The 16,545-nt window shown below is 37.0% G+C and overlaps 1 protein-coding gene across 3 annotated transcripts in view; it reads left to right on the forward strand.

Moving 5' to 3' along the window:
* Nucleotides 1–16,545, forward strand: part of LOC117993770 (probable ATP-dependent RNA helicase DHX35) — a 74,344-nt gene that overhangs the window by 5,090 nt on the left and 52,709 nt on the right. For all 3 annotated transcript variants that reach the window (XM_069507165.1, XM_034981599.2, XM_069507166.1), the window contains exons 3-5: nt 13,038–13,202; nt 14,653–14,733; nt 16,095–16,154. In XM_069507165.1, coding sequence (XP_069363266.1) covers nt 13,038–13,202; nt 14,653–14,733; nt 16,095–16,154 — 306 coding nt within the window. The remainder of the gene's footprint in view (nt 1–13,037; nt 13,203–14,652; nt 14,734–16,094; nt 16,155–16,545) is intronic.

The following is a 16,545-nucleotide window of genomic DNA, read 5'->3' on the forward strand; positions in this document are numbered from 1 at the left end:
ATCTGGCCCAGTAGCGAATACGAATTTGGAACTCTGACAGGTCAGACAAATTTGACGTAAATAACTCGGTTGGATCCGAGTTACCCTATAATACCTCCAAATTAAAAATTATATTAATAGTATTGTTTTAACAGGTACATGCTACTATTTTGAGTATTTTGTATTTTGAAGGGTTATTTGATATTGATACATATTTCGTTTTTGTGAAGCGGCCATGCTTGTTTGTTTTTAAAGTTGTTAGTGGTGTTTTATTTTGATATAATAAATTGGGGATGTGATTAATAACTTATAAGTGTAAGTTCACGGTAATTTTGATTCAGTTTGGTAAGCCAAAATCAGATATGGCCTTAATTCACATAGATTGTTGTTTAACAGATTTCTTGTTACGTAACGATAGTAATTTTTCTAAATTAAGTTTTGAAAACAAAAATCGAACAGCTGATATTCTTGTAGGTAAGTACGTTTCCGGCTTCCCTTTATCAGATTTTCACCCTTCGCCACTGCAACCCAGATACCCTGTGCAGATGTGCATTGGCGTTGAGGGCGCCGGATAGGAATGTCCGTTCATGCAGACGTCTGCCCTTTTTTCATCTTGCAACGACACGAACCAATTTTGCCGAAAATGCGCGAACCCTAAGAGCACTCATCTTGCTCAATGGTCTGATTGCTCAGCACCATAACCATTAGATGTTTTTAATATTAGTATATGTGAATTTAATAAACTATGTATAATATGTTACTTCTGACTCGGTATGCGATTTGGCGTTGCTGTAAGCATACCGAGGATATTGTTCAATAAATCAATCAATCAATCAAGGGCTAACTTGTAATTGAGTAACAAATAAGAAAATTGTGAGGACTATAAATACCTATGTTGTCGCCAGCCAGCGATAACCAAAGTCAAAGTCAAAGTCAAATGATTTATTCAAATTAGGTAATAAATTACTCTTATTGATGGTCTGGTGTTAGATTTGTAAGACATAGTGGTGATAATTACTACGCAAACTTAAAACTAAAGCTACGAGGGTTCCAAACGTGCCCAGGTCTGAGAAGAACCCACAACAAACTCAGCCGGGTATTCTTTTTATTATCACCTATATATATAGCTGTGGTCGGTGACCCGTTTGCGCGGAGCCTTATTGCCCGTTCCACAATCCACACCATATTCCATCTGACGCGGACGTTTGTAAGAAATGCGCATGCATTCTGCGGACGCACTGCAATGTGGACTCACGTTATGTAAACACTGTGATTTGTGTATAAACTGTTATGTTATGTTATCAAAAATGCGTGCTACATTGTTTATAAAGTTTAAACCCTCAATTGTTAACTGAAAACCATTGTTAAAAGCCGTGCGTCGAGTGTTTTGATACAGATCCGCTCGCTGTGCAGCGACCGTGTTGCATCGATTTTACTCCTATCAAGTTGTGATGCGAACACTTACGAAGCGACTATAAAACTTGTTTTCCGATATAAACAGTGAAATGGCGTGATGTGATTGAATAATAGAAATGGATATATTTCTCGACCTATGTTTAAAAACTTTTAAAAGTCAAATAATTTATTCAAATCGGTACACTTTCTGATGGTCACTTGCTCGATTTGCAATACTTGGTGACAATTAATTATGTAAACTTAGAACTAAAGCTACGAGTCTTCAAACAGCGAGTTTCGATACTGGATTTATGTGTTATAATCAGGACAGAATATCACTTGTGCTAAAATTATAAAATTATTGGCCAGCGTTGGAATTCCCGTTAAAATCACTTGATACAGCCGGCCTCGAAAATTCAAATTTTAAGTATTTTTTCGAAAATAGTAATCATACATCGAAGAGTTTTGCGGGCATAACATTTATGCATCTACATGTTTTTCCATAAAAACTTTGGTCAGAAATACTCATTTACTTCATATTTGTTCCTGAAAGATAATTTTCTGAATTTTCCCAGATTTGCACAATTTTTTGATGATTGATGAATTGGTGTTTTTCGGGACGTGATTCTGTGTCGTTATACATAGAAAGACGTCAGGAAGTTTCGCAACGCAACACAAATACGATACTGATACGTACTGATTTGCGAAGCCCCACACAAAATCTGATTATGATTAATCAAATCAGTTGAATATACTACGGGAATCGCCGCGTACGTTAATCCTATATTTATTCAAGATGATGTGGCCTTCGTCCCAAGCGAGCAAAATCCTCACGTTTCTATTAGTCGCTATTGTAGTTTACTGCATTTACATGGACACATTCCTGTTTCTACGTATACAAAGTTATAAAGTTGATATATTCGAGCATGAAGAAAATATTACCCAAGAATCTTCAACATATAAATCAGTGAAGGTGCAGAATTATAAAGATGTAGTTTGGATACCTTGTAATATTAATCCGTTATGCCATCCAACCGTGAAAGCTTTAATGGTTGACCATATTAATCATTATATTTATGGACCGTTGTGTGCGATACTAGATTTAGGTTTAGGTATATCGGATAGAATGCTGTTTTTAACGCCGAATATGATTTCTTTCTTCCATGTATTCATAGCTTGTTTGGGAGCAAAGTTTTTAACATGTCAAAGTTTAGTTGCACGTCGATTTGCTATAGTTTTGTTTCAAATACGTATGTTTTTGGATGATTTAGACGGGCATGTAGCTAGAGAAAGGAAGCATATCAAAGGCGAGAGATCAGAAGTTGGTAGTTTAGGTTATTGGGTTGATGGTATATGTGACTTAATAGGTGTAACGGCTATGATGATAGGTATATTATTATATTTAAAGAACAATCCGCCTAGAAGAGGGTATAGAGACACTCCAATTAGTACTTTACCTTATCACCAATTGAAGGAAATCAATTCGAGTGAAGATATAGAGAAGGAACATACTGATTTGGGCATATCTTATAAAACTAAGGTTACGTTTCAGAGGATCGTCCAGGTTATTGGCTTGTTTTCGGGCCAAATGGTGCTATCTTCGTTAGCTTGGAATAGATATATAGATATGTATCAGGATATGTTAGAGAATTGTACTGAGTACGACGTATATAGAAGAGAGAGTACGTTTAAGTCTGGGATGTTTTTCTTTGCTACGTTTTTGTGGAGGATAGTGAATCCTCATAGTTACCTTCATCTGCTGTCTCTAGCAGTATTTTGTGATAAGACTTGGGGGTTTCTGAAGACTGTTCATTATAGTGGTTATGCGTGTTTAGTTATAACGGTAGGTGTGTCGGAGTATTTGGTCGAGAATATCCGATCGTTTGTCGTGAACAGTTGAAATATTGCATTTCGCTAACCGGTGTTGCCATTTTCGGGTCCGAGGAACGATTCGAGTCGGGTTTGGATTTCTTTTGAAGAAGTATTGCGATTGTTATTATTGGTTGTAGAATTGACTAGCTTATGCTCGCGACTTCGTCCGCGTGGACTACCCAAATTTCGAACCCCTATTTCACCCCGTTAGGGGTTGAATTTTCAACTTAGCGTCATAATAGCTATCTGCATACCAAATTTCAGCCCGATCCGTCCAGTAGTTTGAGCTGTGCGTTGATAGATCAGTCAGACAGTCAGTCAGTCAGTCGGTCAGTCAGTCACCTTTTCCTTTTATATATTTAGATATCAGATGATATAAAAAATCAATTTCCGTGGTGATTTTATACGTACCTAAGCGTTTAGATTTTTTTATATTGGTGACGATAATACCTAATTGGATATATATATTGTATGGTAACGATTTACATAGTTTGTGTTAGAGCCATTACGCATGGTCGACTAGTCGCCCGGCAACTCGGTCGACGGCGACTTTAGAATCTGTAATTTATATGTAAGTCGCCGTGTGTATGTACACGCAGTCGCCGCAACTTCGTATTTTAATGAAATCTACTGTATTTATTTATAAAAAAATGTTTTTAAACATCTGAATGCTTTAAAATTTAATTCTTCCATAGATAAAATATTAACTTGATACGAATAATGAGTTTTCTGTTTGTTTTGACTTACGAAGATAACTTTTCATAAAATTTATTATTAATTATACCTAATATTATATATTTTTAAATTCATAGAGTAAAAAAAAAATCGGCAAAATGACCTTGTGATCTAGGGATTGAATCCTATATAATAAGTATACGTACCTACATATATATAAGTATTATGTGCCAACACAACATTTTATAATGAATCGATTCAGTATAATATTCTCTTTATTGCCTTCAAAGTATCATTAAAATCATTCCCTTCAAACTGCTTTTTATAAAATAATACTAGCTGAAAAAAGCTGTGATAGCCTAGTGGTTATGACGTCCGCCTTCTAATCGGAGGTCGGGGGTTCGATCCCGGGCACGCACCTCTAACTTTTCGAAGTTATGTGCGTTTAAGTAATTAAATATCACTTGCTTTAACGGTGAAGGAAAACATCGTGAGGAAACCTGCATGCCTGAGAGTTCTCCATAAAGTTCTCAAAGGTGTGTGAAGTCTACCAATCCGCACATGGCCAGCGTGGTAGACTATGGCCAAAACCCTTCTCACTCTGAGAGGAGACCCGTGCTCTGTAGTGAGCCGGCTATGGGTTGATCATGATGATGATGATAATGCTCAGACTTCGTCCACGGGGATTTAGGTTTTTAAAAATCCATTTGATTTGATTTGAATTTGCAAAGCATTTGATTTTCCGGAATAAAAAGTAGCCCATGTCACTCTCCAAGTCTTTAACTATACCCATGCTACAAATCACGTCACTCTATCGCTCCGTTGCGACGTGATTGAAGGACAAACAAAAACAACATACCAACAAGCACATTCTCGCATTTATAATAAGGGTATCTCATCATTATCAGCCCATTGCTGGCTCACTACAGAGCACGGGTCTTCTCTCAGCGTGAGAAGGGTTTTGGCCATAGTCTACCACCCTGGCACGCAAGTGCAGATTAGCAGACTTCACACACCTTTGAGAACATTATGGAGAACTCTCAGGCATGCAGGTTTCCTCACGATGTTTTCCTTCACCGTTAAAGCAAGTGATATATTTAATTACTTAAAGCGCACATAATTCCGAAAAGTTAAAGGTGCGTGCCCGGGATCGAACCGCCGATCTCCGATTAGGAGGCGGACGTCCTAACCACTAGATTATCACCGCTTTTATAACGGTATCTAGTGATTATTTTTACAGTAAATAATTTTGCTGTAATTAATATTTACACTCGCAATATGTAATCTTTAGTTAATTACGAAGTCAATATTATTTTGAAATCCAATAAAAATGTTTAATTTAATAAGTAGATTTTTTTTAATTTTTTTTTAAATAATACTAATTATATTTACAGAAAAATTGAAACTTACACACACGCATATAATATATTTTAATTATATTTGCTGTTAATTATTAATATTTTTAGACTGGCAATAAGTAATATTTAATTATTTTTGAATTCTATAATATTTTAGGATCCAATAAAAATCTATTTATTAAATTAATTTAACAAAACTATTTCTATTTCTTAAAAAGGGATTTTTACATATCTGCTTAATTCATTATACACTTGAGAACTATTTTTACAATTAATAATTGTGTCTTATGATATACAATGGCATTGAAAATAAAATTATAATTACACCTTTTTGACAGTTACTTACTGTTAAGTCCCGCAAATTGCTATTGCGCTGGAACATCGAAATGACGTCATTTTGACGTCAGCCGAAATAAAAATATACCATCAGCTCGAAACTTCAGTCTAGTGCTGACGTCACTAAAATGGCGGCCACGCGTATTAGCAATTTGCGGGGCTAGACTACTTAATATTTGTAATTAAATATAACTGTATTTTCAATACCATTGTATTTAATGTAAGTTACAATTACTAACTGTAAGGATTTATTAATTGTAATTTACAATTTACATTTATTATATACTAGATGATGCCCGCGACTTCGTCCGCGTGGATTTAGGTTTTTAAAAATCCCGTGGGAACTCTTTGATTTTCCGGGATAAAAAGTAGCCTATGTCCTTCCCCGAGATGTAAGTTATATCTGTACCAAATTTCGTCCAAATTGGTTGAACGGAGGGGCTGTGAAAGGCTAGCAGACGGACAGACCGACAGACAGATAGACATACTTTCGCATTTATAATATTAGTAAGGATTTTGACAACATAATATTGCGTTGTGTATGCGTGGCATTAGGTAGTAAAAAATATATAAAGATAGTAGCTAACGTAACTGGGACTAGGACCTTGACTGATTTTCGCGTAGCGTGGAATACTATTGTAAAGAGAGATAAAAAACTATTTTGTTAGTAAGTATGTATTGTTTGCGATAACTCCAAAGCTTGGGGACTGTTATTTTTATTGCGTGAGACGTTTATTGTTAAAGGAAAATATTTTAAAATTAATTCTGCGTCAAGTCTATAAATATTGCAGTGAACGACAAAACATAGAAAAAATCCGTACGCTAAATTATAGCGTAAAGAAATCTCCACCGTGGTGGCTGGTGCATATACACATGTATACTCTACCGCACACGTCTTCAATTTGATTGTAGCTCCATCCAATTGTTGTTTTGGGTCGGCCAATCACGGCAGCGACCAATGTCACGGGACACACAGTTCAAACCAATCATGAGCCTGTTGCGATTTAAATAGACGAGAATTTGTGGCCCCTATTTTCGAATGTCAATTTTTAGAAACGCGTCTTCTATGTTTTCTCGTTCACTGAGTCTATGTATTTACCTAATATACCTAATGTAAAAAATAAAACTTGTAAGGGTCAACGTACACAGGCGGAGTTATGCTTACAAAATGACTTCTCACGCGCCATTCTAGTTTTATGTGGCAATTGTCATGTGAAAAGTACGATTTTAGTCCTTATTTTTAAGGTGAACCGTACTTTTGACATGACAGTTGCCCTATCCCACCCAGTTAAAATGGCGCGTAAGAACTCATTTTGTACGGTCTAAAAGTATCTTATCGACATATTATTACAGATGTTATATATTTTATATTTATTATGTTTTGTCTGGTGGGAGGCTTAGGCTGTGGCTAGTTACCACCCTACCGGCAAAGCCGTGCCGCCAAGCGACTAAGCGTTCCGGTACGATGCCGTGTAGTGACCAAAGGGGTGTTGGTTTAATATAAAAACTGCCATACCCCTTCCAGGTTAGCCAGCTTCCATCTTAGACTGCAATCATCACTTTCCACCAGGTGAGATTGCAGTCAAAGGCTAAGTTGTATCTGAATGAAAAAGAAGATAAGTAAATTGATTATTAATTTCGGCCATATTTAAAGTATAAAGAATTTGTTAAAGATAATGGTTAAATAGAGTTTATATTTTTGTGAAATGCCATATTTTTATAGAGAAAATTAATCAATCATTGTTTTTTTACTATTATTATCATTATTTATCTGTGATTCTTAATTATTTTGTGCTTAGATTAAGTATAATGAAAGACAAGTTTATAAAATGAAAAGAAGCATTTTTAATTATTTTCTTCTTCTTCTCGATACCTACATCTAAATATATAAAAGGAAAAGGTGACTGACTGACTGACTGACTGATCTATCAACGCACTGCTCAAACTACTGGACGGATCGGGCTGAAATTTTGCATGCAGATAGCTATTATGACGTAGGCATCCGCTAAGAAAGGATTTTTGAAAATTCAACCCCTAAGGGGGTAAAATAGGGGTATGAAATTTGTGTAGTCCACGCGGACGAAGTCGCGAGCATAAGCTAGTATTATATAAAATGAAAATCTGACTGACGGACTGACTGATCTATCAACGGACAGCTCAAACTACTGGACGGATCGTGCTGAAATTTAGCACGCAAAAACTACTCTATGTATTTGGCTGAAATTTAGGACGGAGATAAGTTATACTAGGCTAGGTACTTTTTATCCCCGAAAATCGAGTTCCAACGGGTCCCAAATCATAATACGAGAAGGTACCTTCAATACGTTAGTAGTCATGTAGTAATGGATCAAACAATGGGTTTATGAATTACGAAATAGGTTATCACACAAAAGGAAATGGAATTGAATAATGTAGCGATAAGCTACCTTCTTGATAGCCTAGTGGTTTAGTCGTCGGCCTCCTTTTAGTGGGTCCGAGGTTCGATCCTAAGCAACCATCGGTAAATAATTTCTGAAATCGTTGAATCGCGCCGTATGAGATCATCAGTTTTGTTTTTAGGGTTCCGTACCTCAAAAGGAAAAACGGAACCCTTATAGGATCACTTTGTTCTCTGTCTGTCTGTCAAGAAACCTACAGGGTACTTCCCGTTGACGTAGAATCATGAAATTTGGCAGGTAGGTAAATCTTATAGCTGACATCTGGGGAAAAATCTGAAAACCGTGAATTTAGGGTTAGATCACACAAAAAAAATTAAATTGTGGTCATGAACTAATAATTAGTATTTTCAACTTTCGAAGTGAGTGACTATATCAAGTGGGGTATCATATGAAAGGTCTTCACCTGTACATTCTAAAACAGATTTTTATTTATTTTTATGCATCATAGTTTTTGAATTATCGTGCAAAATGTCGAAAAAATACGACTGTAGTACGGAACTGACTCGCACTTGGCCGGTTTTTTTTAATTAATAGACTAACGCTTGGCTGCAATCAGACCTGGTGGCAGGTGATGATGTAGCCTAAGATGGAGCGCGCTTGATTAGAAGATGCCTATTCACATCTTGTCTTGAAGGTACCCATATTATAATTGGAGGGGAAAACTGGTGCTGGAAGGGTGTCCCAAATCTTAGCGGTTCGAATCAGAAATGAGGAGGCAAATCGCTTCGTACGGTATCCGTGGAATTTTGACTACGCACGGGTGCGATAGTAGAAAGGTGAAGGAGGAATCCGGTTGAGAAGTTCTTCGGCACCCTCTCCGAAACATATCCTGTAAAATACAGTTGCGTTACGGCTGGCAACTTAAGTTGCAATGCCATCTCCCTGTGTGAAATAACCTTTTCAAATCCATAGTAGGTACAGACCTTCCACACTAAAGATGTTAGCATTGGCAGTCGACCTTGCTTCATAAAAAGAGATATGCCCGACTAGTTGTTTCTTATTGGATTTTTTGCTCTCTATATTTGCTATACTTGTATTGGTCATCACAGCTGATACTTGAAGGGATCATGTCGTCGGTCCTATTCAGGTGGTCCGAGATTTGATGCAGCAAACATGCCTGACGCCGAACAAAACCGCGACACGCCCAATAGTATCCTGAAACCATTGTTGTATTGCACCCTCAGCGTGTCGAGGTATGTAAGTATAATTAGAAAATGTTGTGTATATGGATGGTAGTTTAGTTTAGCTATTTATAAACCCTCCATGCCTGTCGTAGAGGCGATGGCCGTTGGAGCTGGAAAGTCCTTGAGTGGAGACCGCGTGTGTGGGACGCCCTCCAGCACGATGGACCGACGATATAAAGAGGCTGGCGGGAAGTGGCTGGATGAGGAAGGCTGAGGACCGGGTGTGGTGGCGCTATTTATAGAAGGCCTATGTCTAATAGTGGAAGTCCAACGGCTGATGATGATGATGATTTATAAACGTTTTTCCGAGAAAATTATCGAGTCACCAAAGTAGTAAAATAAAATGACCGCACGTGTAAAAGCGATTCGATAGGCGCAATATTGACTCATTCACGTCTACCAGGTTTGCTTGAGTTTCATTCGCAAGCTTATACCAACTGTGTATTATGTGTGTGTGTATGTAGGTACTTACTATAGTAGATCGACTGAGCAGTTTCCCAGCTCTTCTCATAGAGAGTGTGCTGGCGCGTGCCAGTCGTCAGACCTTCGTTATTTTTTAGGGATCCATACTTCAAAAGGAAAAATGGAACCCTTAACGGATCACTTTGTTGTCTGTCTGTCTGTCAAGAAACCTACAGGGTACTTGAAGTACCCTGTAGGTTTCTAGGGCAACAGGAAGTACCGTACTTCCCGTTGACCTAGAATCATGAAATTTGGCAGGTAGGTAGTTCTTATAGCTGACATTAGGGGAAAAATTTGAAAACCGTGAATTTGTGGTTACATCACAAAAAACACAAAAAAATCCAATTGTGGTCATAAACTAATAATTAGGATTTTCAATTTTCGAAGTAAGATAACTATATCGAGTGGTGTATCATATGAAAAGGCTTCACTTGTGTATTTTAAAACAGATTTTTATTTATTTTTATGTATCATAGTTTTTGAATCACTGTGCAAAATGTCGAAAAAATACGACTGTAGTACGGAACCCTCGTTGCGCGAGCCTGACTCGCACTTGGCCGCTTTTTTTTTTCTAAAATATAAGGGAGCATAAGCTCGTAAATAAGTAAATACACCTAAGACTGTAAGTTACTCGTATAATATAATATATTATGCATTGTACAACATTGCCTATGCATTGTAACAATCTAAATATTTACATAGAGACGTTCAAGTGTTTACTCGATAAGCTAATCAATATTATATAGCCTCTTGATAATAAAAAAAACCGGCCAAGTGCGAGTCAGGCTCGCGCAATGAGGGTTCCGTACTACAGTCGTATTATAATTCAAAAACTATGATGCATAAAAATAAATAAAAATCAAAAAGTTGATAATACTAATTATTAGTTCATGACCACAATTTAATTTTTTTTTTGTGTGATCTAACCCTAAATTCACGGTTTTCAGATTTTTCCCCAAATGTCAGCTATAAGACCTAGGGTCATGTGTCCAACAATGGAACACTAAAAATTCAAAGACTCATACACCTTTTGCTTTTACAGATAGAAGTCCAATTTTTTACAGATGTATAGGCAATTTTATTGGTTATCAGATGCCATTTATAGTTTTTTTAATTAATGTGCAATCAATCAGCAATAAATAAAAAAATAAAAAATGGGAAATGTTTCATTGTGTCCACAGTAGTGTACGCAATGAAACACCACTAATTCAACAATGAAACATAATTATTCATAGTGTCTGCCTCATCTTATTTTGTGTCATTTTGGATTAATGTGGGTAAATGACAAAAAACGATTGAGTTCAATCCAAAAGGTTTTATTCTTAATTTCACTTTAATCAGTCTACATTATCAGTCTATCATTAACATAGTAGACCTTCAATTTTTTGGCGTCCAGTAAAACGAGCACGTTATCACCTTCTTGGGCTTTAGTACGCGCCATCTTAAACGAAAAATAAATAAAGATCGATTAATGTTACCTAAGTAAAATAAAAGTAAAATATTCTTTATTGTAACCAAATTTACATACCTACAGAAATAAACCTACAATAAAGATGTTTGTACCTATTGTTATAACGTGTTATGGTACACAATGAAACGAGATAGTACACATTGAAACAGTGTTTCATTGTGTCCATTGTGCAACTGTTTCACTGTGGACTACCAAGGTTTTTTTTACTAAACTCAATTTTTTTCTCACTAAATTGTAACACTTTAACATAGGATCTATTGCACGTCAATCTATGAAATATCTTTATTGTTAGGTAATCATGAAAAATATGAAATTTCCAATCACTATTTAATGAAAAATCTACAAAGAATGCAGAAAATACTTACTTTTTGTCGAAAATATTAAAAATACTCTGCAAATACGTCTGCTCCCACGCGACACCGATGCAAACTGGGGTAGGGCGGGGGGTCCACGAGAGTGCCCTAACGCAATATATTGCACAATCTGGCAACGCCGCATTTTAGAGATTTCACAGTGTTTTATTGTGTACCACTGTTTCATTGTTGGACATCTGACCCTACCTACCTGCCAAATTTCATGATTCTAGGTCAACGGGAAGTACCCTGTAGGTTTCTTGACAGACAGACAGACAGACAACAAAGTGATCCTATAAGGGTTCCGTTTTTCCTTTTAAGGTACGGAACCCTAAAAAGTGCATATTTCAATATCCAATAGGTATTGCATAGAAGTACAGTAGCCGGCAAGAAATATTGTACATCGACCTTTAGAATGAGATGGATTGATCGTGATGATGATGACACGTTGTTTTTTTTGTACAAGTTAGCACTTGATTGCGATCTCATCTGATGGTAAGTGATGATGCAGTCTAAGATGGAAGCGGGCTAACTTGGAAGGTGTATGGCAGTTTCATTAAGGCGATATGCATCCCAAAGGCGGTGTTGAGACACATTTCGGATGTTCAAAGAATCAAGTTTTTTTTTTTAAATAGATATAGCGAGTAAACGAGCAGGCGGGTCACCTGATGTTAAGTGATTACCGCCGCCCATGAACATTTGCAGCACCAGAGGAACCGCCGATGCGTTGCCGGCCTTTTAGGAATTTGTTGGTCCGCCCCTTGAATAACCCCATGTTATAATCGAGTGGGAACACCGCCGATGGGAGTTGGCCTATAAACTACTTTGTTTATTTATTTTTCAATATTATAAAAATTAAAGACTATAATTTACTCAATTTTATTGCTAAGCTATAAACTATAGGTATATAAGTTAGTTAATGCAACTGTTTGCCAAAAATTTTATTCTGTGAATCAAGAAATTCCATTTGGCACATAGACCGATTTTGTTTGTAATAGTATTTTCTGCCAAATGCCCTATTTTAAATACTTTATCAAAGAAATGGGCCCAAATAATGGAGCGGCTTTTGGATTACATTCATATTTAAAACTTAAGGAAAAAATCCCAAAAGGAAAAACGGAACACTTATAGGATCACTTTGTTGTCTGTCTGTCTGTCGGTCTGTCAAGAAACCTATAGGGTACTTCCCGTTGACCTAGAATCATGAAATTTGGCAGGTCTTATAGCTGGCATTAGGGGAAAAATCTAAAAACTGTGAATTTGTGGTAACATCACACAAAAAAAAAAATTGTGGTCATAAACAAATAATTAGTATTTTCAATTTTCAAAGTAAGATAACTATGCCAAGTGGGGTATCATATCATAGAGCTTTACTTGTACATTCTAAAACCGATTTTTATTTATTTTTATTCAGCATAGTTTATTAATACGACCGTAGTGCGGAACCCTCGGTGCGCGAGCCTGACTCACACTTGGCCGGTTTTATTTTATTTTGTTATTTTAATCTTTTCCAGTATCTGTACGAAATCGGTCACAAAGTGTGCGTAACGCAGCCGCGTGTGGCCGCAGCATTGTCGCTCGCGAGCCGAGTCGCGGACGAGCGCGGCGAGCCGCTCGGCGAGCGTGTTGGATACGCCGCTGCTATGACTGCCATGCGCAACCTGGACACCGGTATAGTGGTAAATTGATAGGCGTTTATTCGTAACCAGATGATGCCACGACGAGGGACGAAGCTGGGATAGCCTAGTGGTTACGACGTCCGCCTTCTAATCGGACGTCGGGGGTTCGATCCCGGGCACGCACATCTAACTTTTCGGAGTTATGTGCGTTTTAAGTAATTAAATATCACTTGCTTTACCGGTGAAGGGAAACATCGTGAGGAAACCTGCATGCCTAAGAGTTCTCCGTAAAGTTCTCAAAGGTGTGTGAAGTCTACCAATCCGCACATGGCCAGCGTGGTAGACTATGGCCAAACCCTTCTCAGTCTGAGAGGAGACCCGTGCTCTGTAGTGAGCCGGCGATGGGTTGATCATGATGATGATGATATCCAATTTAGTGTTCCGGTACGATGCCGTGTGAAAACCAAAGGGGTATGGGTTTAATAAAAACTGCCATACCCCTTCCAGGTTAGCCCGCTTCCATCGTAGACTGCATCATCACTTACCACCAGCTGAGATTGCAGTCAAGGCCTAACTTGTATCTGAATAAAAATATAAATAAAAATTAGCTTGTGCTCGCGACTTCGTCCGCGTGGACTACATCAAACCCCTATTTCATCCCCTTAGGGGTTGAATTTTCAAAAATCCTTTCTTAGAGGATGCCTACGTCATAATAATGAATGAATGAATGAATGAAATGAATGAAAATCTTTTTTATTCGTATAAACTTTTACAAGTGCTTACGAATAGTCGGATGCATCTACCACTGGTTCGGAATGCCTTTCCTGCCGAGAAGAACCAGCAAGAAACTCGGCGGTTGCTCTTTTCAAATATTTGATATAGGTACAAGATTATGCCATGTATAAAATAGTATTTGCAGTCTTTTGCGTTGCTGGAACGAGCTGCAGGTCAAATCCACACTCTTTTATCATTTAGATAATCTTCAATTGTGTAATATGCTTTTTTCAGGAGCATATTTTTAATAAATTTTTTAAACTTGTGCAAAGGTAAGTCCAAAATAGTTTGTGGGATTTTATTATAAAAGGTAATACCAATACCCACAAATGACTTTTGGACTTTCCTGAGGCGGAAGGCAGGAGCTGCAAGTTTGTCTCTGTTTCTAGTTAGCCTATTGTGTAGATCACCAATTTTCTTGTAACTAAGAATATTTTTTCCTCTTCTTCCTCGTCTTACAAAAATTATGTTATTATAAATATATTGAGAGGCTACAGTAAGGATATCTATTTCCTTAAATTTCTCTCGAAGGGAATCGCGTGGTCTTAAGTTATAAATTGCGCGTATTGCCCTTTTTTGTAATACAAAAATTCTCCCAATAGCTATCTGCGTGCCAAATTTCAGCCCGATCCGTCCAGTAGTTTGAGCTGTGCGTTGATAGATCAGTCAGTCAGTCAGTCACCTTTTCCTTTTATAGATTTAGATTAACTAATTTTTTTTGTATGGTTTTTCACAGTTTATGACAGAAGGAGTTCTTCTGAGGGAGATGTTCGCATCACCGTTGCTTATGCAGTACTCATGCATAGTTCTAGATGAGGTGAGATGTTCATGTACTAGCTGATGCCCGCGACTTCGTCCGCGTGGAATTAAGTTTTTAAAAATCCCGTGGGAACTCTTTGATTTTCCGGGATAAAAAGTAGCCTTTGTCACTCTCCAGGTCTTTATCTATACCCATGCAAAAAATCACGTCGATCGGTTGCCCCGTTGCGATGTGATTGAAGGACCACCCAACAAACCAACAAACAAACACACTTTCGCATTTATAATAAGGGTACTGTACCCGTAGTATAAGATTTTACGTCTCACCAAACGTTGCTAGAATTCGAGAATCGAAACACAATAACGTCAAAGTAAAATGGACCTAAAGAGCCTTGAATTGAAGTCAAAGATTCAATGCCACTGATTTTAATTTCGCAACGTTTCCGCTTGGAGCGCTGGCTGTAGGTGTGTAGACAAACTTGAGCTTTAAAACAAGGCACTTAAGATCCAGTTTACTATAACGCAGAAGTGTTTCGACTCTCGAATTCTAGCAACGTTTGGTGTGACGTGAAATCTTATACTAAGCGTATATATTATTGTTGTTTCCGTCTATCTGTACGATAAGTAAGATACCACACGGATGTTACAAAAGTGGGCGTATGTAGGTACGAGATAATTATTGAGTTGAGTACCTAACATTATCGATCGACGTACTGTTATAAGTCCCGCAAATTGCTATTACGCTGGTACCATGTCTCATTAACATCGAAACGACGTCATTTTTGACGTCAGCCGAAATAAAATTATACCATCAGCTCGAAACTTCGGTCTTGTGCTGACGTCACTAAAATGGCGGCCACGCGCATTAGTAATTTGCGGGACTTATACCACAGCGTATTTTATAATTTCTAAATTTCTGGCCTGGTCTAGTTACCACCCTACAGGCAAAGCCGTGCCGCCTAGCGATTTAGCGTTACGGTACGATGCCGTGTAGAAACCAAGGGGGTATGGGTTTAATAAAAAAAGCCATACCCCTTCCACGCGGGCGAAGTCGCGGGCATCATCTAGGCTTTTTATAAATTATATTTTATCCTTACTTATTTTTATTTTACAGAATATTTTATTTTATTTTATTTATTAAATTAACTAACGGCTACTTACACTAATACATTTAAAAAAAAAACTTAATTCTGAAAATATAACTAACTAAATGTAGTCGCCAATTATAAGTTAATACAACATTTACATACATATGTGACAAAATAAAAATACAAACATCAATAAGATTACAGATAAATTATAATAATTAATAATATTAAAAAGTTATGTCGTTCTGTCGTTCTTGTTTGGGCCGATTTCACAAAAAACAAGGTTTCGAAATGAAATTAAGCTGTAGGTAAACATTATTTTTCTTTACAGGTCCATGAAAGATCACAAATGACGGACGTTCTGATGGGTTTATTAAAAAAAATTGCACGAGTAAGTATAAGTTACATAATTGGGTATTGGACTCCAATTTTGTTTATTACTTTATTATAAACTAGAATAAAAATAATGACGAAAACCGAAAAAATTAAACAAATCGATCGAATAACAAAAAAGTTATAAGCATTTAAATATATCTGATTAGACAGAGATAGCGATACAGCAGTTTGACGTCACACCTACTAATGCCATAGTAGCTTCGTGCGGTTTCATACAAATTTTCGTTTTGCGAAAAAGGGATAGAAGACCCTCCCACTCCAAAATTAAAATGCCTGTAACTTTGTAAATCTTTGTTGGATTTTAATATTTTTTTCAGCGTACGTCATTATTTTTAGCCTAGTTTATAATAAAGTAATACAATTTATCAAATTCAAAAGTAGGCAAA

Source organism: Maniola hyperantus, chromosome 25 (genome assembly GCF_902806685.2).
Source record: "Maniola hyperantus chromosome 25, iAphHyp1.2, whole genome shotgun sequence".
NCBI classification, from domain to species: domain Eukaryota; kingdom Metazoa; phylum Arthropoda; class Insecta; order Lepidoptera; family Nymphalidae; genus Maniola; species Maniola hyperantus.